Source organism: Oncorhynchus mykiss, chromosome 17 (genome assembly GCF_057628025.1).
Source record: "Oncorhynchus mykiss isolate SJ-2025 chromosome 17, ASM5762802v1, whole genome shotgun sequence".
Taxonomy (NCBI): domain Eukaryota; kingdom Metazoa; phylum Chordata; class Actinopteri; order Salmoniformes; family Salmonidae; genus Oncorhynchus; species Oncorhynchus mykiss.
Window position 1 is genome coordinate 30,271,802 of NC_143038.1, and position 24,739 is coordinate 30,296,540.

At 50.8% G+C, this 24,739-nt stretch overlaps 1 protein-coding gene across 4 annotated transcripts in view; it reads left to right on the forward strand.

The window, feature by feature from the left end:
• LOC110493976 (plexin-A1) overlaps positions 1–24,739 on the forward strand; it is a 275,275-nt gene that overhangs the window by 150,178 nt on the left and 100,358 nt on the right. For all 4 annotated transcript variants that reach the window (XM_090205191.1, XM_090205193.1, XM_090205192.1 and 1 more), the window contains exon 9: positions 21,949–22,063. In XM_090205191.1, coding sequence (XP_090061317.1) covers positions 21,949–22,063 — 115 coding nt within the window. The remainder of the gene's footprint in view (positions 1–21,948; positions 22,064–24,739) is intronic.

The window sequence follows — 24,739 nt, forward strand, 5'->3', positions numbered from 1 at the left end:
GACGCTCTCAACATTTCAAGACCGCGCGATCGTTGTTTACCCGAGATGAGTTCTACTGTAATGGGGGGGAGACACACAGTGCTTTATGCTTATATGTATTTATAGGCACGCGGATGCACGTGCAAACACACAATTCATCCACAGAACAAACACACACAACCCAACCTCCAAAAGGAGCTTCAAAAGCAGTTCTTGAATCATTTCTTGCTGTTCCACCATGGACATTTACATGTATAATGGAATTAGAATCGCTGTCGCTAAGGGATATGCTCGCTCAATGTTGAAAGACATGGATACATATGGATATAGTATCTACCCCACTCCACCCATACCCGCCATGCACCCAAAAAGAACATACCCCCCCCCTCTCTTATTTATTCTACTGATTATGTCTTGGTCCCGCGCTTTTAAAACATTCCATAAATTTGCATAGCAATATTCATCTAATTAGAGATCCCACTGTTTCAGTTAAGGGTGGAGAAATTGAAATAGAAAACCACCCGCGGCCATGATTACTTCTTAATTCAATATTTCCATTAATTTTTTTATATTTAAAAAAAAATCTCCCTCCCATTTACGATTTATTAGGACTAATGTGGATAGTCTGGCAATAAAGTAGGGTTTGATGTCTCTCTATAGCGAAGAATGAAGACCTCTAAGCACCTTTTTTCCCCCTGTGGTTAATTTGGTTCAGGTAGTGACTGGGTCATCTATTGTGTGATTGAGCGTCCTTACAGTCTAATTCGGTATAGAGACGCCGCAGGAAACCGTATCGTACTCGGTCTTCCAGAGATGCGCGGAGAGAAGCGGTTTGGAACAGGAGGTGGAGGTAGACGGAGCCAAAAAGAGGTAGATACTTTTTGAGGGTGTGACAATATGAACAAGACTTTCCCATTTGTCAAGGTCCAAAATACTTTGTACCCACCTGACCGTGACATTTGGGGCAAGTGCACTCAGGCGCGATACGCAATTGCGCTTACATCCCCTTGTACAAACGTTGGTCCAAAGCCGGGTAGTCAGGAAACGCTTCAGTGACGAGCAGTGAAGATCGTTTGAAATCTATCAATTAACCTACCTGCTATTTTCCTCATTAAGCACTGTTCATTTGAAATAAAAGGCACCTTCCCGAAATAAGGAATTTGATCAAGTACATGTTGTCAAATACAGTACACCTCAGGCTGGAAAATGTTCTAAAAGACTTTAAAAAACCCTATTATAAAAAAATAATCAAACCAAAGCTAGAGAGAAATCAAAGCCTATTGTGTTGGGTACCCCCCCGAGTTCAAAGACTTGGATGCTAGCAGGGGGGGTGGTGACTAGCGAGTTACTGGGGGGGAGGCTTACTTCGAGGTCAATGGAGGAGTGGTCGGGGGTCCCCATATGGGAGCCTCAACGGCCTCCTTGAGTGGGTAGAAAGGTACCCCCCTTTCCTATTAAGCCATGTAACTGTTATTGAGGTATTGAGCTCGTTCTTCTTTAGGGGGGTAAAGAAGGGTTAGATAGTAGGGGGTCGTTGTGTGATGCTTTCCTGCTCGTTATACCAAAGTCTTAAGTCTGCAAACGGTACGCTCGTTTTCCATAATGAACAAATCAAAGGATCTTTGTCTGGTAGATGCATAGCCTACATTTAACCAGTTTGGGGATTTGGCTCGCGCCGGTCCCCACTTTATGGACCGTCATACTGTGCCTTAATGGTAATTTCAAGTGTTCTTTGTCCAGGCTAAACACATAGCGAACCAACCGCTAGGCTAACTAGCCCTTAATTAAGCTTACGTTTCAGCCTTGTGCAAACCTAGCCTAGCTTAGCCTAATCAACCCTCCTTCCATTTTTTTTTATTTAACTTTTATTTAAAAGTCAATTAAGAACAAGTTCTTATTTATAATGACGGCCTACCGGTGAACAGTGGGTTTGCTGTCTTGTTCAGGCGCAGAACGACTAATTTTTACCTTGTCAGCTCGGGGATTCGATCCAGCAACCTTTCGGTTACTTGCCCAACACTCTAACCACTAGACTACTAGGCCTGGTTTGATGCTGGAATAAGAGGCCTAAAATGTCCATGCAGAAATGTAGTTATAAGCAAAACTCTTAGCTAGCCTAGCCTGACCTAGCCTGCTCCCATTTGTTTATACAATGATGAATCTCCTTGCTTCTCTGATGTCAGATTAAAGAGGCCTGTGATTTCCATTGCTCATTTTAAATGGACAGGCTCTCTCAGCACAAGGCTAAATTTGTCAATTAAAGGCGCTTTGGGATTGAATTAAAGCCTTGGCCTCTGATCCTTACGAAGAGGGGGGGGGGGGGCAAAATAATCTGGGTAATGTTTGATGGATTCAGATCGTGTGCCACTTTAAGAGCTTTTGAGTTAAAGCCCTGTTACTCACGCTGGGCCTGGAATCTGGAAATTCAGTTTTACACATAGAAGCGCACTTTGGTGCGTGTTGTGAGTGTTTTGGGGATCGATTGAGCTACATTTGTGAGTTAGGTCCCCACAGATCATTTCAGATGAGGAGACGGCGAGAGGATTTCAGTCTGGTTTTTAGGTTGTTCATCCGCTTTGGATGCATTTTTTTGTGTGTTTTTTAAATGTATTTTATTTTTTACACATTAATCAAAAAAAAAAAAAATTTTTTACAATTATTTGTTTAAAGACGGTAATTTGAGTTGATGATTGAGTTGGCGAGTGCGGTTTGTTGACAGGCAACAACTGTGACCGTGTCAATACACGGTCAGCCTTAGTTTTCTGTGCTGAAATCATTAGCTTGGTAGGCAGCTGGTGGCAAAGCAATGGAGGACCAACATATCGCACCGCTACCATCCAGAAGGCGAGGTCGGCACAGGTGCATCAACGCTGGGACCGAGAGATTGAGAAACCGCTTCTATCTCAGGGCCATCAGACTGCTACACAGCCATCACTAACTCAGAGAGGCTGCTGCCTACATGGAGACCCGATCGATCACTGGCCACTTTAATAAATGGATCACTTGTCACTCTAAATAATGCCACTTTAATAATGTTTACATATCTTACTCATATCACATGTACAGTGCCTTGCGAAAGTATTCGGCCCCCTTGAACTTTGCGACCTTTTGCCACATTTCAGGCTTCAAACATAAATATATAAAACTGTATTTTTTTGTGAAGAATCAACAACAAGTGGGACACAATCATGAAGTGGAACGACATTTATTGGATATTTCAAACTTTTTTAACAAATCAAAAACTGAAAAATTGGGCGTGCAAAATTATTCAGCCCCCTTAAGTTAATACTTTGTAGCGCCACCTTTTGCTGCGATTACAGCTGTAAGTCGCATGTCTCTATCAGTTTTGCACATCGAGAGACTGACATTTTTTCCCATTCCTCCTTGCAAAACAGCTCGAGCTCAGTGAGGTTGGATGGAGAGCATTTGTGAACAGCAGTTTTCAGTTCTTTCCACAGATTCTCGATTGGATTCAGGTCTGGACTTTGACTTGGCCATTCTAACACCTGGATATGTTTATTTTTGAACCATTCCATTGTAGATTTTGCTTTATGTTTTGGATCATTGTCTTGTTGGAAGACAAATCTCCGTCCCAGTCTCAGGTCTTTTGCAGACTCCATCATGTTTTCTTCCAGAATGGTCCTGTATTTGGCTCCATCCATCTTCCCATCAATTTTAACCATCTTCCCTGTCCCTGCTGAAGAAAAGCAGGCCCAAACCATGATGCTGCCACCACCATGTTTGACAGTGGGGATGGTGTGTTCAGGGTGATGAGCTGTGTTGCTTTTACGCCAAACATAACGTTTTGCATTGTTGCCAAAAAGTTCAATTTTGGTTTCATCTGACCAGAGCACCTTCTTCCACATGTTTGGTGTGTCTCCCAGGTGGCTCGTGGCAAACTTTAAACGACACTTTTTATGGATATCTTTAAGAAATGTCTTTCTTCTTGCCACTCTTCCATAAAGGCCAAATTTGTGCAATATACGACTGATTGTTGTCCTATGGACAGAGTCGCCCACCTCAGCTGTAGATCTCTGCAGTTCATCCAGAGTGATCATGGGCCTCTTGGCTGCATCTCTGATCAGTCTTCTCCTTGTATGAGCTGAAAATTTAGAGGGACGGCCAGGTCTTGGTAGATTTGCAGTGGTCTGATACTCCTTCCATTTCAATATTATCGCTTGCACAGTGCTCCTTGGGATGTTTAAAGCTTGGGAAATCTTTTTGTATCCAAATCCGGCTTTAAACTTCTTCACAACAGTATCTCGGACCTGCCTGGTGTGTTCCTTGTTCTTCATGATCCTCTCTGCGCTTTTAACGGACCTCTGAGACTATCACAGTGCAGGTGCATTTATACGGAGACTTGATTACACACAGGTGGATTGTATTTATCATCATTAGTCATTTAGGTCAACATTGGATCATTCAGAGATCCTCACTGAACTTCTGGAGAGAGTTTGCTGCACTGAAAGTAAAGGGGCTGAATAATTTTGCACGCCCAATTTTTCAGTTTTTGATTTGTTAAAAAAGTTTGAAATATCCAATAAATGTCGTTCCACTTCATGATTGTGTCCCACTTGTTGTTGATTCTTCACAAAAAAATACAGTTTTATATCTTTATGTTTGAAGCCTGAAATGTGGCAAAAGGTCGCAAAGTTCAAGGGGGCCGAATACTTTCACAAGGCACTGTATATACTGTATTTTATACCACCTATTGCAACTTGTCTATGCCGATCGGTCATTGCTCATCCATATATTTATATGTATATATTATTATTCCATTAGATTTGTGTGCATTAGGTAGTTGGGGAATTGTTAGATGACTTGTTAGATATTACTGCACTGTCAACTAGAAGCACAAGCATTTCGCTACACTCACATTAACATCTCCTAACCATGTGTGTGTGACCAATACAATGTGATTTGATTTGATCTATAAACCAGACAGAAGAGCTCCTCTTCGATACCTCTGTCCCAGGAGACTTCTATACCAAGCTCTTGGCTACACCCCTCCCTATCTTTCTCTCTCCCTATCTCTCCCTCGTTTTCCATCTCTCACACGATCCCTGGCGTCTCTCTCAGGGGGATCCACCTGCTTTTGCTCTCCTCTCTGGGCTCTCTGCTCATCACTCGCCACCTCTGGGCGCGAAGGCCGAAGTGGGCGCATTTACATAGCAAGCGCTCTGAGATGGAGGATGAAATGGGGCTTTAGACAAAAAGCAAGGGAAGGTTTAAAAGCTGCGGGGAGAATGGAACAATGTGAGATGGATAGAGGTGGAGGTGAATACTGTCGAGAGAGAGAGAGGGGGTAAGTAGAGAGAGAGAGGGGGGTTAAGTAGAGTGAGAGAGGGGGGTTTGTAGAGTGAGAGAGGGGGGTTAAGTAGAGTGAGAGAGGGGGGTTAAGTAGAGTGAGAGGGGGGTTAAGTAGAGTGAGAGGGGGGTTAAGTAGAGTGAGAGAGGGGGGTTAAGTAGAGTGAGAGAGGGGGGTTAAGTAGAGTGAGAGAGGGGGGTTAAGTAGAGTGAGAGAGGGGGGTTAAGTAGAGTGAGAGAGGGGGGTTAAGTAGAGTGAGAGGGGGGTTAAGTAGAGTGAGAGGGGGGTTAAGTAGAGAGAGAGGGGGGGTAAGTAGAGAGAGAGGGGCGGGTAGTAGAGAGAGAGGGGCGGGAAGTAGAGAGAGAGGGCGGGAGTAGAGAGAGAGAGGGGCGGGAAGTAGAGAGAGAGAGAGGAAGGGGGGTAGAGAGAGAGAGGGGCGGGAAGTAGAGAGGGAGAGGGGGGAAGTAGAGAGAGAGGGGGGGTAAGTAGAGAGAGGGGGGTAAGTAGAGAGACAGAGAGAGAGGGTAAGCAGAGAGAGAGTGGGGGTAAGTAGAGAGAGAGGTAGTGGGGGTAAGTAGAGAGAGAGAGAGAGGGGGTAAGTAGAGAGAGGGGGTAAGTAGAGAGAGAGAGAGAGGGGGTAAGTAGAGAGAAGGGGGGTAAGTAGATGGGGAGCAGAGGAGACACCCTAGCCATGAGCTACTGCAAGGCTACCTGGGTACACGGTGGAGGATATCTGGATTACAACTAGTATATATGGCTAGGACACGGCTAGGAGAGAATGGCGGAGTGAGAGACGGCCACTACAATAAATATAGGATACTGGCCCAGTACAAGGACCTCGCCAAGGAGGAGAGATGGCGGAGGAGAGGATATGGGCGCAAGGACAGACAATGGCGAAGGAGAGGAGAGGCAAAATGGCTGGAGGAATAATGGATATAATGGCTGGAGGACAGACGGCACACGCCAAGCCACGCAGGAGACGGCGAGTTACCCGACCAACAGACGCGCAAGGACAACGGCGAAGGATACAATGGCGGAGGCGAACCAACACCTCACCCTAAGGCTACACGGCTAGGTACCTAGCCATTAGGATGGCGATGTTCACCTAGGACGACGGCAGCACATGCGGCAGGCTAGGAGGACAGTTCACCCACCTAGCCACCCCCTAGCCTCCCCAGCTAGGCTCCCACCAGGTATTTCAGCCAGATGTTGCCTTTTAGTTACAAGATCGGATTAGCTTAGAATATTTTTTAGGCTTACATGGATAAGTATATATATATTGGGTCAGTATACAGACAGGGGGTTCAACACAAGGACACAGTGTCAGGAGATGGGGTTGAGACAGACAGAGAGAGATGGTCCAGACAGGGGGCAAGAGAGAGAGACAGGGGGGTTGAAGTACAGAGAGCAGACCTGTCCAGGCAGCCAGAGGGACAGTCAGAGGGCAGTCAGTAGGGAGAGAGCGAGAGGGGAGACAGACACGGGGAGACACACACATGGGGAGAGATGGGCGGACGGAGAGAGATGGATGGGGAGAGATAGATAGATAGATAGATAGATGGGTAAGTATATATATATATATATATATATATATATATATGGGTAAGTATATATATATATATATATGTATATATATATCTGGGTTCACACACACACACACAGATGGGAGGACACACACACACACACACACATGGGTAAGTACATACATGCAGGCACATACATGCACATGCAGGATGGATAGCTAGGCACGTGCATGCAAGCAGATGGGGAAGGCAGGACAGATGGTGGGAGGATAGATGGAAGGAGAGAGTGGGAGCAGGTACAAACCTGGAAGGACACATGGAGGAGATGGGAGGACACCCTGCCCAGCCTACAGACAACGCCCAAGTGACACACACGGCTGAGGAGGACAGATGGCTGAAGGCACAGCACCCCAGTGAGACAGACCTCCAAGGAGACAATGGCCCAGGAGACTGTCCAGCTAGGATTGGAGCAGGAGGAGGTCACCGTGAGGAGGAGGATGGGAAGGCAGGAGGAGGAGGAGAGGAGGATGGCGGGGAGGCAGACCAGGATGGAAGGAGGCCACCTCGTGAGGATGGAGGATGGAGGGATGGAAAGGGAGGAGGACGGGCAAGGCATGGGAGAGGATGCAGGGGACGCCAGCCAGACTGGAGGAGGACGGAAAGGAGACAGGTCGGCCCAAGGAGATCCTGGACGGGAGAGGAGCGGCCACCCAGATGTTGCCACCAGCCACTGTCCCACCAGCCAGACCTCTGGCCAGGCACGGCCAAGGACTATCCTGAGCCCAAGGACCACCATCAGGCCACCAACTGGATCATGGATGCAGTTCATGGAGGAGGAGAGTCCTGGAGGAGGCAGATGGGAGGAGACATGCTGGGAAGCACGGGGAAGGAGACGGCATGAGGAGACACGGGGAGGAGATGGGTCATGGAATACAGATGGATGGAAGTAGATGGAGATGTATTGGTTAGGAATAAATAAATATATATGTATATATATGTGGGGAGTACAGGCGGGGAGTATACATGCCTGTAAGTACAGTACATTGGGAGAGGGTGGGAGAGCATGGGGCTTAAAAGCAGACAGCATGGGCTTAGCAGATGGGGAGGCACCAGGATGGGGAAGGACAGTCAGGATGGGTACATGCATGTAGATAGATGGGTGGGGGAGTATATATATGTGGGTATATATATATATATTGGGTATATATTGGGAGGATAGATGGCAGGAGGCATGCATGGGCTCACATGGATGGGAGCAGGACAGGATGGGGCTGAGACAGAAGAAGACAGTGGGAGCAGGAGGAGCTGCCAAGGAGGAGAGATGGGGAGTGAGATGGGGAGCACGAGATGGGGAAGGAGGGGAGGATGGGGAGGCAGATGGGGGAGGACAGGATGGGGGAGGAAGTAAATACCTACACACACACACACAGGGAGGCAATATATATATATATATATATATAAATATATATATAGCGGGGTTAAGTAGAGAGAGAGGGGGTAAGTAGAGAGAGAGAGAGGGGTAAGTAGAGAGGGGGGTAAGAGAGAGGGGGGTAAGTAGAGAGGGGGGTAAGTAGAGAGGGGGGGTAAGTAGAGAGGGAGGGGGTAAGAGAGAGAAGGGGGGTAAGTAGAGAGAGGGGGGTAAGTAGAGAGAGGGGGGTAAGTAGAGAGGGGGGTAAGTAGAGAGGGGGGTAAGTAGAGAGGGGGGTAAGAGAGAGAGAGAGAGGGGCGGGAAGTAGAGAGAGAGAGAGGGGCGGGAAGAGAGAGAGAGAGAGGGGCGGGAAGTAGAGAGAGAGAGGGGCGGGAAGTAGAGAGAGAGGGGCGGGAAGTAGAGAGAGAGAGGGGGGAAGAGAGAGAGAGAGGGGGTGGAAGTAGAGAGAGAGGGGGGGAAGTAGAGAGAGAGAGGGGTGGAAGTAGAGAGAGAGGGGGGGGAAGAGAGAGAGAGGAGGGGAAGAGAGAGAGAGGGAGGGGGGAAGAGAGAGAGAGGGGGGGTTAAGAGAGAGAGAGAGAGAGAGAGGGGGGGGGGTAAGTAGAGAGAGAGAGAGAGGGGGCGGGTAAGTAGAGAGAGAGGGGGGGTAAGTAGAGAAGGGGGTAAGTAGAGAGAGAGAGGGGGTAAGTAGAGATGGAGGGGGTAAGTAGAGAGAGGGGTTATGTAGAGAGAGGGGTTACGTAGAAAGAGAGGGGGGGTTAAGTAGAGAGAGAGAGGGGGGTTAGTAGAGAGAGAGAGGGGGGTTAAGTAGAGAGAGAGAGAGAGAGAGAGGGGGGTTAAGGGAGAGAGAGAGAGCGGGGGTTAAGTAGAGAGAGAGCGGGGGTTAAGTAGAGAGAGAGAGGGGGGTAAGTAGAGTGAGAGGGGGTAAGTAGAGTGAGAGGGGGTAAGTAGAGTGAGAGGGGGTAAGAGAGAGAGAGGTGGGGGGTAAGTAGAGAGAGAGGTGGGGGGTAAGTAGAGAGAGATGGGGGGGTAAGTAGAGAGAGATGGGGGGTAAGTAGAGAGAGAGGGGGTTACGTAGAGAGAGAGGGAGTGGGGGTAAGTAGAGGGAGAGGTAGTGGGGTTAAGTCGAGAAAGAAGAGAGAGAGAGAGAGAGAGGGTAAGTAGAGAGAGAGGGGGTAAGTAGAGAGAGAGGGGGTAAGTAGAGAGAGGGGGGTAAGTAGAGAGAGGGGGAAGAGAGAGAGGGGGGTAAGTAGAGAGGGGGGGTAAGTAGAGAGGGGGGGTAAGTAGAGAGGGGGGAGAGAGAGAGAGGGGGTAAGTAGAGAGAAGGGGGGTAAGTAGAGAGAAGGGGGTAAGTAGAGAGAGGGGGGTAAGTAGAGGGGGGCAGGAATAATAGAGAAGGCGGGAAGAGAGAGAGAGAGAGGGGCGGGAAAGTAGAGAGAGGGGCGGGAAGTAGAGAGAGAGAGGGCGGGAAGTAGAGAGAGAGGGGGGAGAGAGAGAGAGGGGGTGGAAGAGAGAGAGAGGAGGGGGGGAAAGTAGAGAGAGAGGAGGGGGGGAAAGTAGAGAGAGAGAGAGAGAGGGGGTGGGTAAGTAGAGAGAGAGGGGGGGGTAAGTAGAGAGAGGGGTTAAGTAGAGAGAGGGGGTATGTAGAGAGAGGGGTTACGTAGAAAGAGAGGGGGGGTTAAGTAGAGAGAGAGAGGGGGGTTAAGTAGAGAGAGAGAGAGGGGGGTTAAGTAGAGAGAGAGAGAGGGGGGTTAAGTAGAGAGAGAGAGAGAGAGAGGGGGGTTAAGTAGAGAGAGAGAGGGGGTTAAGTAGAGAGAGAGGGGGGTAAGTAGAGAGAGAGAGAAGGCGGGTAAGTAGAGAGCGAGGGAAGGGGTTGGAAAATAGAGAGCGAGAGAAGGGGGGGAAAATAGAGAGCGAGAGAAGGGGGGGTAAGTAGAGATCGAGAGAAGGGGGTAAGAGAGAGCGGGACGGTAAGTAGAGAGAGGGGTAAGTAGAGAGAGGGGGAGAGGGGGTAAATTGAAAGAGAGGGTAAATTGAGGGGGAGAGCGAGAGGGTAAATTGAGGGGGAGAGCAAATTGAGGGGGAGAGCGAGAGAGAGAGAGAGTAAATTGAGAGGGAGGGAAGAGGGTACATTGAGAGGGAGGGACAGCACTCAGAAAATCTGGCCCAACCAAATCATCACAAAACAAAAAGATAAATATATCACCTATTGGAAAGACACCACATAAAATCAAAGTAAACTTCAATGCTATTTGGCTCTAAACAGACAGTACATGGTGGCAGACTATCTGACCACTGTGACTGATAGAAAACTGAGGAAAACATTGACTAGGTACCGGCTCAGTGAGCACAGTCTGGCTATAGAGACCGGTCGACACAGACAAACCTGGCTGCCCAGAGAGGACAGGCTGTGCTCACTCTGCTCCAGGGGAGAGGTAGAGACAGAGCTGCATTTCCTATTACACTGTGACAAATACTCAGACCTAAGAGAATATTTATTTCCAAAAATTATAATTCAATACAAAGAATTTGAAACTATAAAATAAAAATAAAAAAATCTAATATTTATTGGGTGAAAAGCCAAAATGTGCAGTTTTGGCAGCCAAATATGTGTCCTCCTGCCACAACCTGAGGGACGGCCAGTGAAAAGTGCAAAGTAATGTCGATAGATTTCCCATCTTGTTTTGTTTTCTCTTCCATACCACGTCATGTGTCTTCTCAGTCATGTTGACACTGGTCTACTACCATTGCTTTAATGTATTGTTGTTCTCATTAATATTGTTGTTGTTGTTAATGGTAATCCCATGTCCACTACTACTATTATTATTGCTGTTGGTCCCACCATTTATTTATATTTTTCGATATGTACTATGACAATGTAAGTAATAATGAACTTGCCATGTCAATTTAATTGAATTGAATTGAGAGAGAGGGTACGTTGAGAGAGTAGGTAATTTTGAGAGAGAGCTGGGTTGGGAGAGAGCGAGAGGGTAAGTCTGGGGAGAGAGCGAGAGGGTAAGTTGGGGAGAGGGTAAGTTGGGGGAGAGAGCGAGAGAGAAAGTTGGGAGAGAGAGAGAGAGGGTAAGTTGGGAGAGAGAGAGAGAGGGTAAGTTGGCAGAGAGAGGGTAATTTGAGAAAAGGGTTGAGAGGGGTAAGTTGAGAGAGGTGGGTTGGGAGAGAGTGGGTTGGGAGAGAGCGAGAGGGTAAGTTGGGAGAGAGAGAGGGTAAGTTGGGAGAGAGAGAGGGTAAGTGGAGAGAGAGGGTAATTTGAGGGTAAGTTGGGGAGAGAGCGAGAGGGTAAGTTGGGAGAGAGCGAGAGGGTAAGTTGGGAGAGAGCGAGAGGGTAAGTTGGGAGAGAGCGAGAGGGTAAGTTGGGGAGAGAGCGAGAGGGTAAGTTGGGGAGAGAGCGAGAGGGTAAGTTGGGAGAGAGCGAGAGGGTAAGTTGGGGAGAGAGCGAGAGAGGGGGGTTGGGAGAGAGCGAGAGGGTAAGTTGGGAGAGAGCGAGAGGGTAAGTTGGGAGAGAGCGAGAGGGTAAGTTGGGAGAGAGCGAGAGGGTAAGTTGGGAGAGAGCGAGAGGTAAGTTGGGAGAGAGAGAGAGAGGGTAAGTTGAGAGAGAGCTGGGTTGGGAGAGAGCGAGAGGGTAAGTTGGGGAGAGAGAGAGAGGGTAAGTTGGGAGAGAGCGAGAGGGTAAGTTGGGAGAGAGCGAGAGGGTAAGTTGGGAGAGAGCGAGAGGGTAAGTTGGGAGAGAGCGAGAGGGTAAGTTGGGAGAGAGCGAGAGGGTAAGTTGGGAGAGAGAGAGGGTAAGTTGGGAGAGCGAGAGAGAGGGTAATTTGAGAGAGAGCTGGGTTGGGAGAGAGCGAGAGGGTAAGTTGGGAGAGAGCGAGAGGGTAAGTTGGGGAGAGGGTAAGTTGGGGGAGAGAGCGAGAGGGTAAGTTGTGAGAGAGAGAGAGAGAGAGAGGGTAAGTCTGGGAGAGAGAGGGTAATTTGAGAGAGAGAGAGAGGGTAAGTTGAATAGAGAGCTGGGTTGGGAGAGAGCAAGAGGGTAAGTTGGGAGAGAGAGAGGGTAAGTTGAGAGAGAGGGTAAGGGAGAGAGGGTAAGTTGAGGGTAAGTTGGGAGACAGCGAGAGGGTAAGTTGGGGAGAGCGAGAGAGAGAGGGTAAGTTGGGAGAGAGAGAGAGGGTATGTTGGGAGGGAGCGAGAGGGTAAGTTGGGGAGAGAGCGAGAGGGTAAGTTGGGAGAGAGCGAGAGGGTACTTGGGGAGAGAGCGAGAGGGTAAGTTGGGGAGAGAGCGAGAGGGTAAGTTGGAGAGAAGAGGGTAATTTGAGAGAGAGCGAGAGGGTAAGTTTGGAGAGAGCGAGAGGGTAATTTGAGAGAGAGCTGGGTTGGGAGAGAGCGAGAGGGTAAGTTGGGGAGAGAGCGAGAGGGTAAGTTGGGAGAGGAGCGAGAGGGTAAGTTGGGAGAGAGCGAGAGAGGGGGGTTTGAGAGCGAGAGGGTAATTTGAGAGAGAGAGGGTAATTTGAGAGAGAGCTGGGTTGGAGAGAGCGAGAGGGTAAGTTGGGAGAGAGCGAGAGGGTAAGTTGGGAGAGAGCGAGAGGGTAAGTTGGGAGAGAGCGAGAGGGTAAGTTGGGAGAGAGCGAGAGGGTAATTTGAGAGAGAGCTGGGTTGGGAGAGAGCGAGAGGGTAAGTTGGGAAGAGCGAGAGGGTAAGTTGGGAGAGAGCGAGAGGGTAAGTTGGGAGAGAGCGAGAGGGTAATTTGAGAGCGAGAGGGTAATTTGAGAGCGAGAGGGTAATTTGAGAGAGAGGGTAATTTGAGAGAGAGCTGGGTTGGGAGAGAGCGAGAGGGTAAGTTGGGAGAGAGCGAGAGGGTAAGTTGGGAGAGAGCGAAAGAGAGAGTTTGGGAAGAGAGCGAGAGGGTAAGTTGGGAGAGAGCGAGAGGGTAAGTTGGGAGAGAGCGAGAGGGTAAGTTGAGAGAGAGAGGGTAATTTGAGAGAGAGCTGGGTTGGGAGAGAGCGAGAGGGTAAGTTGAGAGGGTAAGTTGGGAAGAGAGAGGGTAAGTTGGGAGAGAGAGGGTAAGTTGGGAGAGAGAGGGTAAGTTGGGAGAGAGCGAGAGGGTAAGTTGGGAGAGAGCGAGAGGGTAAGTTGGGAGAGAGCGAGAGGGTAAGTTGGGAGAGAGAGAGAGGGTAAGTTGGGAGAGAGCGAGAGGGTAAGTTGGGAGAGAGCGAGAGGGTAAGTTGGGAGAGAGCGAGAGGGTAAGTTGGGGAGAGAGCGAGAAGGTAAGTTGGGAGAGAGCGAGAGGGTAAGTTGGGGAGAGAGCGAGAGTGTAAGTTGGGAGAGAGCGAGAGGGTAAGTTGGGAGAGAGCGAGAGGGTAAGTTGGGAGAGAGCGAGAGGGTAAGTTGGGGAGAGAGCGAGAGGGTAAGTTGGGAGAGAGCGAGAGGGTAAGTTGGGAGAGAGCGAGAGGGTAAGTTGGGAGAGGGTAAGTTGAGAGAGAAAGAGAGGGTAAGTTGTGAGAGAGGGTAATTTGAGAGAGAGCTGGGTTGGGAGAGAGCGAGAGGGTAAGTTGAGAGGGTAAGTTGGGAGAGAGAGGGTAGTTTGGGAGAGAGCGAGAGGGTAAGTTGGGGAGAGAGCGAGAGGGTAAGTTGGGGAGAGAGCGAGAGGGTAAGTTGGGGAGAGAGCGAGAGGGTAAGTTGGGAGAGAGCGAGAGGGTAAGTTGAGAGAGAGGGTAATTTGAGAGAGAGCTGGGTTGGGAGAGAGCGAGAGGGTAAGTTGGGAGAGAGAGAGAGGGTAAGTTGGGAGAGAGCGAGAGGGTAAGTTGGGAGAGAGCGAGAGGGTAAGTTGGGAGAGGGCGAGAGGGTAAGTTGGGAGAGGGTAAGTTGGGAGAGGGCGAGAGGGTAAGTTGGGGAGAGAGCGAGAGGGTAAGTTGGGAGAGAGCGAGAGGGTAAGTTGGGGAGAGGGCGAGAGGGTAAGTTGGGGAGAGGGTAAGTTGGGAGAGGGCGAGAGGGTAAGTTGGGAGAGAGAGAGAGGGGTAAGTTGGGAGAGAGCTGGGTTGGGAGAATAGTGAGTGGGTAAGTTGGGGAGAGCGAGAGGGTAAGTTGGGAGGAGCGAGAGGGTAAGTTGGGAGAGCGAGAGGGTAAGTTGGGAGAGAGAGAGAGGGTAAGTTGGGAGAGAGCGAGAGGGTAAGTTGGGGAGAGAGCGAGAGGGTAAGTTGGGAGAGAGCGAGAGGGTAAGTTGGGAGAGAGCGAGAGGGTAAGTTGGGAGAGAGCGAGAGGGTAAGTTGGGAGAGAGCGAGAGGGTAAGTTGGGAGAGAGCGAGAGGGTAAGTTGGGAGAGAGAGAGAGGGTAAGTTGGGAGAGAGCGAGAGGGTAAGTTGGGAGAGAGCGAGAGGGTAAGTTGGGAGAGAGCGAGAGGGTAAGTTGGGAGAGAGCGAGAGGGTAAGTTGGGAGAGAGCGAGAGGGTAAGTTGGGAGAGAGCGAGAGGGTAAGTTGGGAGAGAGCGAGAGGGTAAGTTGGGAGAGAGCGAGAGGGTAAGTTGGGAGAGAGCGAGAGGGTAAGTTGGGAGAGAGCGAGAGGGTAAGTTGGGAGAGAGCGAGAGGGTAAGTTGGGAGAGAGCGAGAGGGTAAGTTGGGAGAGAGCGAGAGGGTAAGTTGGGAGAGAGCGAGGGGGTAAGTTGGGAGAGAGCGAGGGGGTAAGTTGGGAGAGAGCGAGGGGGTAAGTTGGGAGAGGGCGAGGGGGTAAGTTGGGAGAGGGCGAGAGGGTAAGTTGGGAGAGGGTAAGTTGGGAGAGGGCGAGAGTGTAAGTTGGGAGAGAGCGAGAGTGTAAGTTGGGAGAGAGCGAGAGGGTAAGTTGGGAGAGAGCGAGAGGGTATGTTGGGAGAGAGCGAGAGGGTATGTTGGGAGAGAGCGAGAGGGTATGTTGGGAGAGAGCGAGAGGGTAAGTTGGGAGAGAGCGAGAGGGTAAGTTGGGAGAGAGCGAGAGGGTAAGTTGGGAGAGAGCGAGAGGGTAAGTTGGGAGAGAGCGAGAGGGTAAGTTGGGAGAGAGCGAGGTAAGTTGGGAGAGAGCGAGAGGGTAAGTTGGGAGAGAGCGAGAGGGTAAGTTGGGGAGAGAGCGAGAGGGTAGTTGGGAGAGAGCGAGAGGGTAATTTGAGAGCGAGAGGGTAATTTGAGAGAGAGAGGGTAATTTGAGAGAGAGCTGGGTTGGGAGAGAGCGAGAGGGTAAGTTGGGAGAGAGCGAGAGGGTAAGTTGGGAGAGAGCGAGAGGGTAAGTTGGGAGAGAGCGAGAGGGTAAGTTGGGAGAGAGCGAGAGGGTAAGTTGGGAGAGAGCGAGAGGGTAAGTTGGGAGAGAGCGAGGGGGTAAGTTGGGAGAGAGCGAGGGGGTAAGTTGGGAGAGGGCGAGGGGGTAAGTTGGGAGAGGGCGAGAGGGTAAGTTGGGAGAGGGTAAGTTGGGAGAGGGCGAGAGGGTAAGTTGGGAGAGAGCGAGAGTGTAAGTTGGGAGAGAGCGAGAGTGTAAGTTGGGAGAGAGCGAGAGGGTAAGTTGGGAGAGAGCGAGAGGGTATGTTGGGAGAGAGCGAGAGGGTATGTTGGGAGAGAGCGAGAGGGTATGTTGGAGAGAGCGAGAGGGTAAGTTGGGAGAGAGCGAGAGGGTAAGTTGGGAGAGAGCGAGAGGGTAAGTTGGGAGAGAGCGAGAGGGTAAGTTGGGAGAGAGCGAGAGGGTAAGTTGGGAGAGAGCGAGAGGGTAAGTTGGGAGAGGGTAAGTTGAGAGAGAAAGAGAGGGTAAGTTGTGAGAGAGGGTAATTTGAGAGAGAGCTGGGTTGGGAGAGAGCGAGAGGGTAAGTTGAGAGGGTAAGTTGGGAGAGAGAGGGTAAGTTGGGAGAGAGCGAGAGGGTAAGTTGGGAGAGAGCGAGAGGGTAAGTTGGGAGAGAGCGAGAGGGTAAGTTGGGAGAGAGCGAGAGGGTAAGTTGAGAGAGAGGGTAATTTGAGAGAGAGCTGGGTTGGGAGAGAGCGAGAGGGTAAGTTGGGAGAGAGAGAGAGGGTAAGTTGGGAGAGAGCGAGAGTGTAAGTTGGGAGAGAGCGAGAGTGTAAGTTGGGAGAGAGCGTGAGGGTAAGTTGGGAGAGAGCGAGAGGGTATGTTGGGAGAGAGCGAGAGGGTATGTTGGGAGAGAGCGAGAGGGTAAGTTGGGAGAGAGCGAGAGGGTAATTTGAGAGCGAGAGGGTAATTTGAGAGCGAGAGGGTAATTTGAGAGAGAGAGGGTAATTTGAGAGAGAGCTGGGTTGGGAGAGAGCGAGAGGGTAAGTTGGGAGAGGGTAAGTTGGGAGAGGGCGAGAGGGTAAGTTGGGAGAGAGCGAGAGTGTAAGTTGGGAGAGAGCGAGAGTGTAAGTTGGGAGAGAGCGAGAGGGTAAGTTGGGAGAGAGCGAGAGGGTATGTTGGGAGAGAGCGAGAGGGTATGTTGGGAGAGAGCGAGAGGGTAAGTTGGGAGAGAGCGAGAGGGTAATTTGAGAGCGAGAGGGTAATTTGAGAGCGAGAGGGTAATTTGAGAGAGAGAGGGTAATTTGAGAGAGAGCTGGGTTGGGAGAGAGCGAGAGGGTAAGTTGGGAGAGAGCGAGAGGGTAAGTTGGGAGAGAGCGAGAGGGTAAGTTGGGAGAGAGCGAGAGGGTAAGTTGGGAGAGAGCGAGAGGGTAAGTTGAGAGAGAGAGGGTAATTTGAGAGAGAGCTGGGTTGGGAGAGAGCGAGAGGGTAAGTGAGAGTTGGAGAGAGAGGGTAAGTTGGGAGAGAGAGGGTAAGTTGGGAGAGAGAGGGTAAGTTGGGAGAGAGCGAGAGGGTAAGTTGGGAGAGAGCGAGAGGGTAAGTTGGGAGAGAGCGAGAGGGTAAGTTGGGAGAGAGCGAGAGGGTAAGTTGGGAGAGAGAGAGAGGGTAAGTTGGGAGAGAGCGAGAGGGTAAGTTGGGAGAGAGCGAGAGGGTAAGTTGGGAGAGAGCGAGAGGGTAAGTTGGGAGAGAGCGAGAAGGTAAGTTGGGAGAGAGCGAGAGGGTAAGTTGGGAGAGAGCGAGAGTGTAAGTTGGGAGAGAGCGAGAGGGTAAGTTGGGAGAGAGCGAGAGGGTAAGTTGGGAGAGAGCGAGAGGGTAAGTTGGGAGAGAGCGAGAGGGTAAGTTGGGAGAGAGCGAGAGGGTAAGTTGGGAGAGAGCGAGAGGGTAAGTTGGGAGAGGGTAAGTTGAGAGAGAAAGAGAGGGTAAGTTGTGAGAGAGGTAATTTGAGAGAGAGCTGGGTTGGGAGAGAGCGAGAGGGTAAGTTGAGAGGGTAAGTTGGGAGAGAGAGGGTAAGTTGGGAGAGAGCGAGAGGGTAAGTTGGGAGAGAGCGAGAGGGTAAGTTGGGAGAGAGCGAGAGGGTAAGTTGGGAGAGAGCGAGAGGGTAAGTTGAGAGAGAGGGTAATTTGAGAGAGAGCTGGGTTGGGAGAGAGCGAGAGGGTAAGTTGGGAGAGAGAGAGAGGGTAAGTTGGGAGAGAGCGAGAGGGTAAGTTGGGAGAGAGCGAGAGGGTAAGTTGGGAGAGGGCGAGAGGGTAAGTTGGGAGAGGGTAAGTTGGGAGAGGGCGAGAGGGTAAGTTGGGAGAGAGCGAGAGGGTAAGTTGGGAGAGAGCTGGGTTTGGAGAGAGTGAGTGGGTAAGTTGGGAGAGCGAGAGGGTAAGTTGGGAGAGCGAGAGGGTAAGTTGGGAGAGCGAGAGGGTAAGTTGGGAGAGAGAGAGAGGGTAAGTTGGGAGAGAGCGAGAGGGTAAGTTGGGAGAGAGCGAGAGGGTAAGTTGGGAGAGAGCGAGAGGGTAAGTTGGGAGAGAGCGAGAGGGTAAGTTGGGAGAGAGCGAGAGGGTAAGTTGGGAGAGAGCGAGAGGGTAAGTTGGGAGAGAGCGAGAGGGTAAGTTGGGAGAGAGAGAGAGGGTAAGTTGGGAGAGAGCGAGAGGGTAAGTTGGGAGAGAGCGAGAGGGTAAGTTGGGAGAGAGCGAGAGGGTAAGTTGGGAGAGAGCGAGAGGGTAAGTGGGAGAGAGCGAGAGGGTAAGTTGGGAGAGAGCGAGAGGGTAAGTTGGGAGAGAGCGAGAGGGTAAGTTGGGAGAGAGCGAGAGGGTAAGTTGGGAGAGAGCGAGAGGGTAAGTTGGGAGAGAGCGAGAGGGTAAGTTGGGAGAGAGCGAGAGGGTAAGTTGGGAGAGAGCGAGAGGGTAAGTTGGGAGAGAGCGAGGGGGTAAGTTGGAGAGGGCGAGAGGGTAAGTTGGGAGAGGGTAAGTTGGGAGAGGGCGAGAGGGTAAGTTGGGAGAGGGCGAGAGGGTAAGTTGGGAGAGGGCGAGAGGGTAAGTTGGGAGAGAGCGAGAGTGTAAGTTGGGAGAGGGCGAGAGGGTAAGTTGGGAGAGAGAGAGAGGGTAAGTTGGGAGAGAGATGGGTTGGGAGAGAGTGAGTGGGTAAGTTGGGAGAGCGAGAGGGTAAGTTGGGAGAGCGAGAGGGTAAGTTGGAGAGAGAGAGAGGGTAAGTTGGGAGAGAGCGAGAGGGTAAGTTGGGAGAGAGCGAGAGGGTAAGTTGGGAGAGAGCAAGAGGGTAAGTTGGGATGAGAGCGAGAGGGTAAGTTGGGAGAGAGCGAGAGGGTAAGTTGGGAGAGAGCGAGAGGGTAAGTTGGGAGAGAGCTTACCTCTCTCAGAGGTTAAGTTGGGAGAGAGAGAGGGGTTAAGTTGGGAGAGAGAGAGAGGTTAAGTTGGGAGAGAGAGAGAGGTTAAGTTGGGAGAGAGAGAGAGAGGTTAAGTTGGGAGAGAGAGAGAGAGGTTAAGTTGGGAGAGAGAGAGAGGGTAAGTTGGGAGAGAGCGAGAGGGTAAGTTGGGAGAGAGCGAGAGGGTAAGTTGGGAGAGAGCGAGAGGGTAAGTTGGGAGAGAGCGAGAGGGTAAGTTGGGAGAGAGCGAGAGGGTAAGTTGGGAGAGAGCGAGAGGGTAAGTTGGGAGAGAGCGAGAGGGTAAGTTGGGAGAGAGCGAGAGGGTAAGTTGGGAGAGAGAGAGGGTAAGTTGGGAGAGAGAGAGAGAGGTTAAGTTGGGAGAGAGAGAGAGGTTAAGTTGGGAGAGAGAGAGAGGTTAAGTTGGGAGAGAGAGAGAGGTTAAGTTGGGAGAGAGAGAGAGGTTACGTTGGGAGAGAGAGAGGGGTTAAGTTGGGAGAGAGAGAGAGGTTAAGTTGGGAGAGAGAGAGAGGTTAAGTTGGGAGAGAGAGAGAGAGGTTAAGTTGGGAGAGAGAGACAGGTTAAGTTGGGAGAGAGAGACAGGTTAAGTTGGGAGAGAGAGAGAGGGTAAGTTGGGAGAGAGAGAGAGGGTAAGTTGGGAGAGAGAGAGGGTAAGTTGGGAGAGAGGGTAATTTGAGAGAGAGCTGGGTTGGGAGAGAGCGAGAGGGTAAGTTGGGAGAGAGAGAGAGGGTAAGTTGGGAGAGAGAGAGAGAGAGAGGGTAAGTTGGGAGAGAGAGAGAGAGAGAGGGTAAGTTGGGGGAGAGAGAGCGAGGGTAAGTTGGGGGAGAGAGAGAGAGGGTAAGTTGGGAGAGAGAGAGGGTAAGTTGGGAGAGAGAGAGGGTAAGTTGGGAGAGAGAGAGGGTAAGTTGGGAGAGAGAGAGGGTAAGTTGGGAGAGAGAGAGAGGTTAAGTTGGGAGAGAGAGAGAGGTTAAGTTGGGAGAGAGAGAGAGGTTAAGTTGGGAGAGAGAGAGAGGTTAAGTTGGGAGAGAGAGGTTAAGTTGGGAGAGAGAGGTTAAGTTGGGAGAGAGAGAGGGGTTAAGTTGGGAGAGAGAGAGAGGTTAAGTTGGGAGAGAGAGACAGGTTAAGTTGGGAGAGAGAGACAGGTTAAGTTGGGAGAGAGAGAGAGGGTAAGTTGGGAGAGAGCGAGAGGGTAAGTTGGGAGAGAGCGAGAGGGTAAGTTGGGAGAGAGCGAGAGGGTAAGTTGGGAGAGAGCGAGAGGTTAAGTTGGGAGAGAGCGAGAGGTTAAGTTGGGAGAGAGAGAGAGGTTAAGTTGGGAGAGAGAGAGAGGTTAAGTTGGGAGAGAGAGAGAGGTTACGTTGGGAGAGAGAGGTTAAGTTGGGAGAGAGAGGTTAAGTTGGGAGAGAGAGAGGGGTTAAGTTGGGAGAGAGAGAGAGGTTAAGTTGGGAGAGAGAGAGAGGTTAAGTTGGGAGAGAGAGAGAGAGGTTAAGTTGGGAGAGAGAGACAGGTTAAGTTGGGAGAGAGAGACAGGTTAAGTTGGGAGAGAGAGAGAGGGTAAGTTGGGAGAGAGCGAGAGGGTAAGTTGGGAGAGAGCGAGAGGGTAAGTTGGGAGAGAGCGAGAGGGTAAGTTGGGAGAGAGCGAGAGGGTAAGTTGGGAGAGAGCGAGAGGGTAAGTTGGGAGAGAGCGAGAGGGTAAGTTGGGAGAGAGCGAGAGGGTAAGTTGGGAGAGAGCGAGAGGGTAAGTTGGGAGAGAGAGAGGGTAAGTTGGGAGAGAGAGAGAGGTTAAGTTGGGAGAGAGAGAGAGGTTAAGTTGGGAGAGAGAGAGAGGTTAAGTTGGGAGAGAGAGAGAGGTTAAGTTGGGAGAGAGAGAGAGGTTAAGTTGGGAGAGAGAGAGAGGTTAAGTTGGGAGAGAGAGAGAGGTTAAGTTGGGAGAGAGAGAGGGGTTAAGTTGGGAGAGAGAGAGAGGTTAAGTTGGGAGAGAGAGAGGTTAAGTTGGGAGAGAGAGACAGGTTAAGTTGGGAGAGAGAGACAGGTTAAGTTGGGAGAGAGAGAGAGGGTAAGTTGGGAGAGAGCGAGAGGGTAAGTTGGGAGAGAGCGAGAGGGTAAGTTGGGAGAGAGCGAGAGGGTAAGTTGGGAGAGAGCGAGAGGGTAAGTTGGGAGAGAGCGAGAGGGTAAGTTGGGAGAGAGCGAGAGGGTAAGTTGGGAGAGAGCGAGAGGGTAAGTTGGGAGAGCGAGAGGGTAAGTTGGGAGAGAGAGAGGGTAAGTTGGGAGAGAGAGAGAGGGTAAGTTGGGAGAGCGAGAGGGTAAGTTGGGGGGGAGAGAGGGTACGTTGGGGGAGAGAGAGAGGGTACGTTGGGGGAGAGAGAGAGGGTAAGTTGGGGGAGAGAGAGAGGGTAAGTTGGGGGGACGGGTTGTAGTCGAGGGGGACAGGGGTTGTATTCGAGGGGGGGGGTTGTATTCGAGGGGGAGAGGGGTTGTAGTCGAGGGGGAGAGGGGTTGTCGTCGAGGGGGAGAGGGGTTGTATTCGAGCGGGAGAGGGGTTGTATTCGAGCGGGAGAGGGGTTGTATTCGAGAGGGAGAGGGGTTGTATTCGAGAGGGAGAGGGGTTGTATTCGAGAGGGAGAGGGGTTGTATTCGAGAGGGAGAGGGGTTGTATTCGAGAGGGGTTGTAGTCGAGAGGGAGAGGGGTTGTAGTCGAGAGGGAGAGAGGTTGTCGTCGAGAGGGAGAGATGGTAAGTTGAGAGAGGCAGGCGGAGACAGGGAGGACATTGTGAAAGGGGGAAAGACTGAATGCGGACAGAGAAGGGAGGGAGGGGAGAACAGTGAACAGACATGGATGGACAGTGAGAGAAAGAGAAGCAGGACGAGAGTAAAGCCAGAGGACATTTAGGATGACTGGAGAGAGGTTCAGAGAGTCAACCGAGTGAGAGAGCGGGGTTGATTCGTTTCTTACTTTGTTTCTCGCGCTGCGTATGCCCAGCCTGTGTTCTGCATTTCCTAACACTATCCGTCTCCCCCGTGCTCACCTGCAGGTGCCTGTCTTGTGTCAACGGCTCGTTCCCTTGCCACTGGTGTAAGTACCGTCACATGTGCACCCAGAATGCCAACGACTGCTCCTTCCAGGAAGGCCTCGTCAACATGTCCGAGGTGAGTGTCACACTTTCTCTCCTGCCCTTCGAGACACACACACACACACACACACACACACACACACACACACACACACACCCCCCGGCCTTGTTAACTGACTACAGGGGATGTGGGACTGAATTGTAAACCCACAACTGTTACAGAAGACTTGCTTGAGAGTATGTCTTGGCTGTTAGCTCTTAGTGACGCAAACTTGGTACACAAGCGCATGCTCATACTCAGGTGTGTGTAAGAAGCGCGCACGCGCGCACACGCGCACACACACTTGTGCATTCTCATCCTTGCTGCTGAGCTCCTTTTGTGTCTCCTTTTGTTTATTTCGTCACTGGGTGCTGTTGGCACTGTGGCTTGTATACAGAACTCCAGGCGGCGTTTCGGGTTTCCTTTCCGTAGGCGGGCTGAAGGAAACATTATGGAAATGTAGCCTTGTTCTTCGTATCCAAATGCTACATTAGCATAAAAGCTAATATCAATCGCTCGTCTCCCGGTCTTGTCAGCCGCTCGTACAGTGGAATACCAAGTGGGGACCGCCGCCGTTTGTCGACTGGTGTGTTGACGCGCGTGCCCCCCCCCCCGACGCAGATCGACAGACGCACTCTTACACTGTGTGTTCCTTTTTCGTAGTCCTGCATACACTGTACAGTCATAACACACACCCTCTCTCTCCCTAAAACAACACACATGCACCCGCTCTCTCGAAAACACGCACACACACACCCTCTCTCTCTAAACACACACACACACACCCACCCACCCACCCTCTCTCTAAACACATCTCTTGTACACAGTCTTATCGTGAATGTTTTCTGAATGCCAATCCACTGTCCTCCCAAGTGACTGACAGTCATGCTTTACTCTTAAACATAATCCATCTGATTCAGTCTGAAACACACACACACACACACACACACACACACACACACACACACACACACAAGGTTGGCCTTATTTACCGACAACGCTAATTAGTTAACCTCAAATCCAATTACACACACACCCCTCGGGTTTAATCTCTCCTCCAACCGCAGCCGCTGAGCGTTAGCGCTCTTAGCGTTAGCGTGGCAGCGTTCCCGTCACGTCTCACCTCTTTCCTCCAAGCGGAGCGGGGTAAAACGTTTAGCGGCGCAGCCTGTCGTTAGCATGTTAGCATCACGCCTTATCTCTCTTCTCCAAGCGCAGCGGTGTAATTTCAGAGCTGTGGCGTCAGCGTGGAAGTGCCTGCTCGGGCTCTCTGGCTAAGCGGCACCGTGGACTTGCCTTTACGCCTCGGAGAGTAAACCATGCGGATTAACGCTCCCATCTGTAAGACACGGGGTGTGCCTGGCTGGGCTAGCATGTTCTGTTTGTGGTTGAGAGGAACTGAGGGGGAAAGGGCTGATAAACAGGAAAGGCCTGTGGGGATGGCGAAGAAGGGATGAAGGGAGAGGTCTGTGGAGAGGGGATAGGAGCTTTTGAAATGTTTATTGGTGTTTATATTGTTTGGTGTTTGGTGTTTGGTTTGTATGTTAAGGAGTATGAGTATGTGAGAGGTGGATTTGGAGACCTTGCCTGCCAGGGTGTCTGTCTGTCTTTGTCTGTCTGTTTGTCTTTGTCTGTCTGTCTGAATGTCTTTCTCTGTCTGAATGTCTTTCTCTGTCTGTATGTCTTTCTCTGTCTGTATGTCTTTCTCTGTCTGTATGTCTTTCTCTGTCTGAATGTCTTTCGCTGTCTGAATGTTTTTCTCTGTCTGAATGTCTTTCGCTGTCTGAATGTCTTTCGCTGTCTGAATGTCTTTCGCTGTCTGAATGTCTTTCTCTGTCTGAATGTCTTTCTCTGTCTGAATGTCTTTCTCTGTCTGAATGTCTTTCTCTGTCTGAATGTCTTTCTCTGTCTGAATGTCTTTCTCTGTCTGTCTGTTTGTCTCTGTCTGAATATCTTTCTCTGTCTGAATGTCTTTCTCTGTCTGAATGTCTTTCTCTGTCTGAATGTCTTTCTCTGTCTGAATGTCTTTCTCTGTCTAAATTACTTTCTCTGTCTAAATTACTTTCTCTGTCTAAATTACTTTCTCTGTCTGTATGTCTCTGTCTGAATGTCTTTCTCTGTCTGTCTGTTTGTCTCTGTCTGAATATCTTTCTCTGTCTGAATGTCTTTCTCTGTCTGTATGTCTTTCTCTGTCTGTATGTCTTTGTCTGTCTGTTTGTCTTTGTCTCTGTTTATCTCTGTCTGAATGTCTTTGTCTGTCTGAATGTCTTTGTCTGTCTGAATGTCTTTGTCTGTCTGAATGTCTTTGTCTGTCTGAATGTCTTTCTCTGTATCTCTTTGTCTGTCGGTCTCTGTCTGTCAGTCGGTCTCTGTCTGAATGTCTCTGTCTGTCGGTCTTTGTCTGTCGGTCTGTCTCTGCCGGTCTGTCTCTGCCGGTCGGTCTCTGCCGGTCGGTCTCTGCCGGTCGGTCTCTGCCGGTCGGTCTCTGCCGGTCGGTCTCTGCCGGTCGGTCTCTGCCTGTCGGTCTCTGCCTGCCGGTCTGTCTGTCTCTGCCTGTCGGTCTCTGCCTGTCAGTCGGCTTCTTTCAACCTGCCTGTCGGTCTCTGCCTGTCGGTCTCTGCCTGTCGGTCTCTGCCTGTCGGTCTCTGCCTGCCTGTCGGTCTCTGCCTGCCTGTCGGTCTCTGCCTGCCTGTCGGTCTCTGCCTGCCTGTC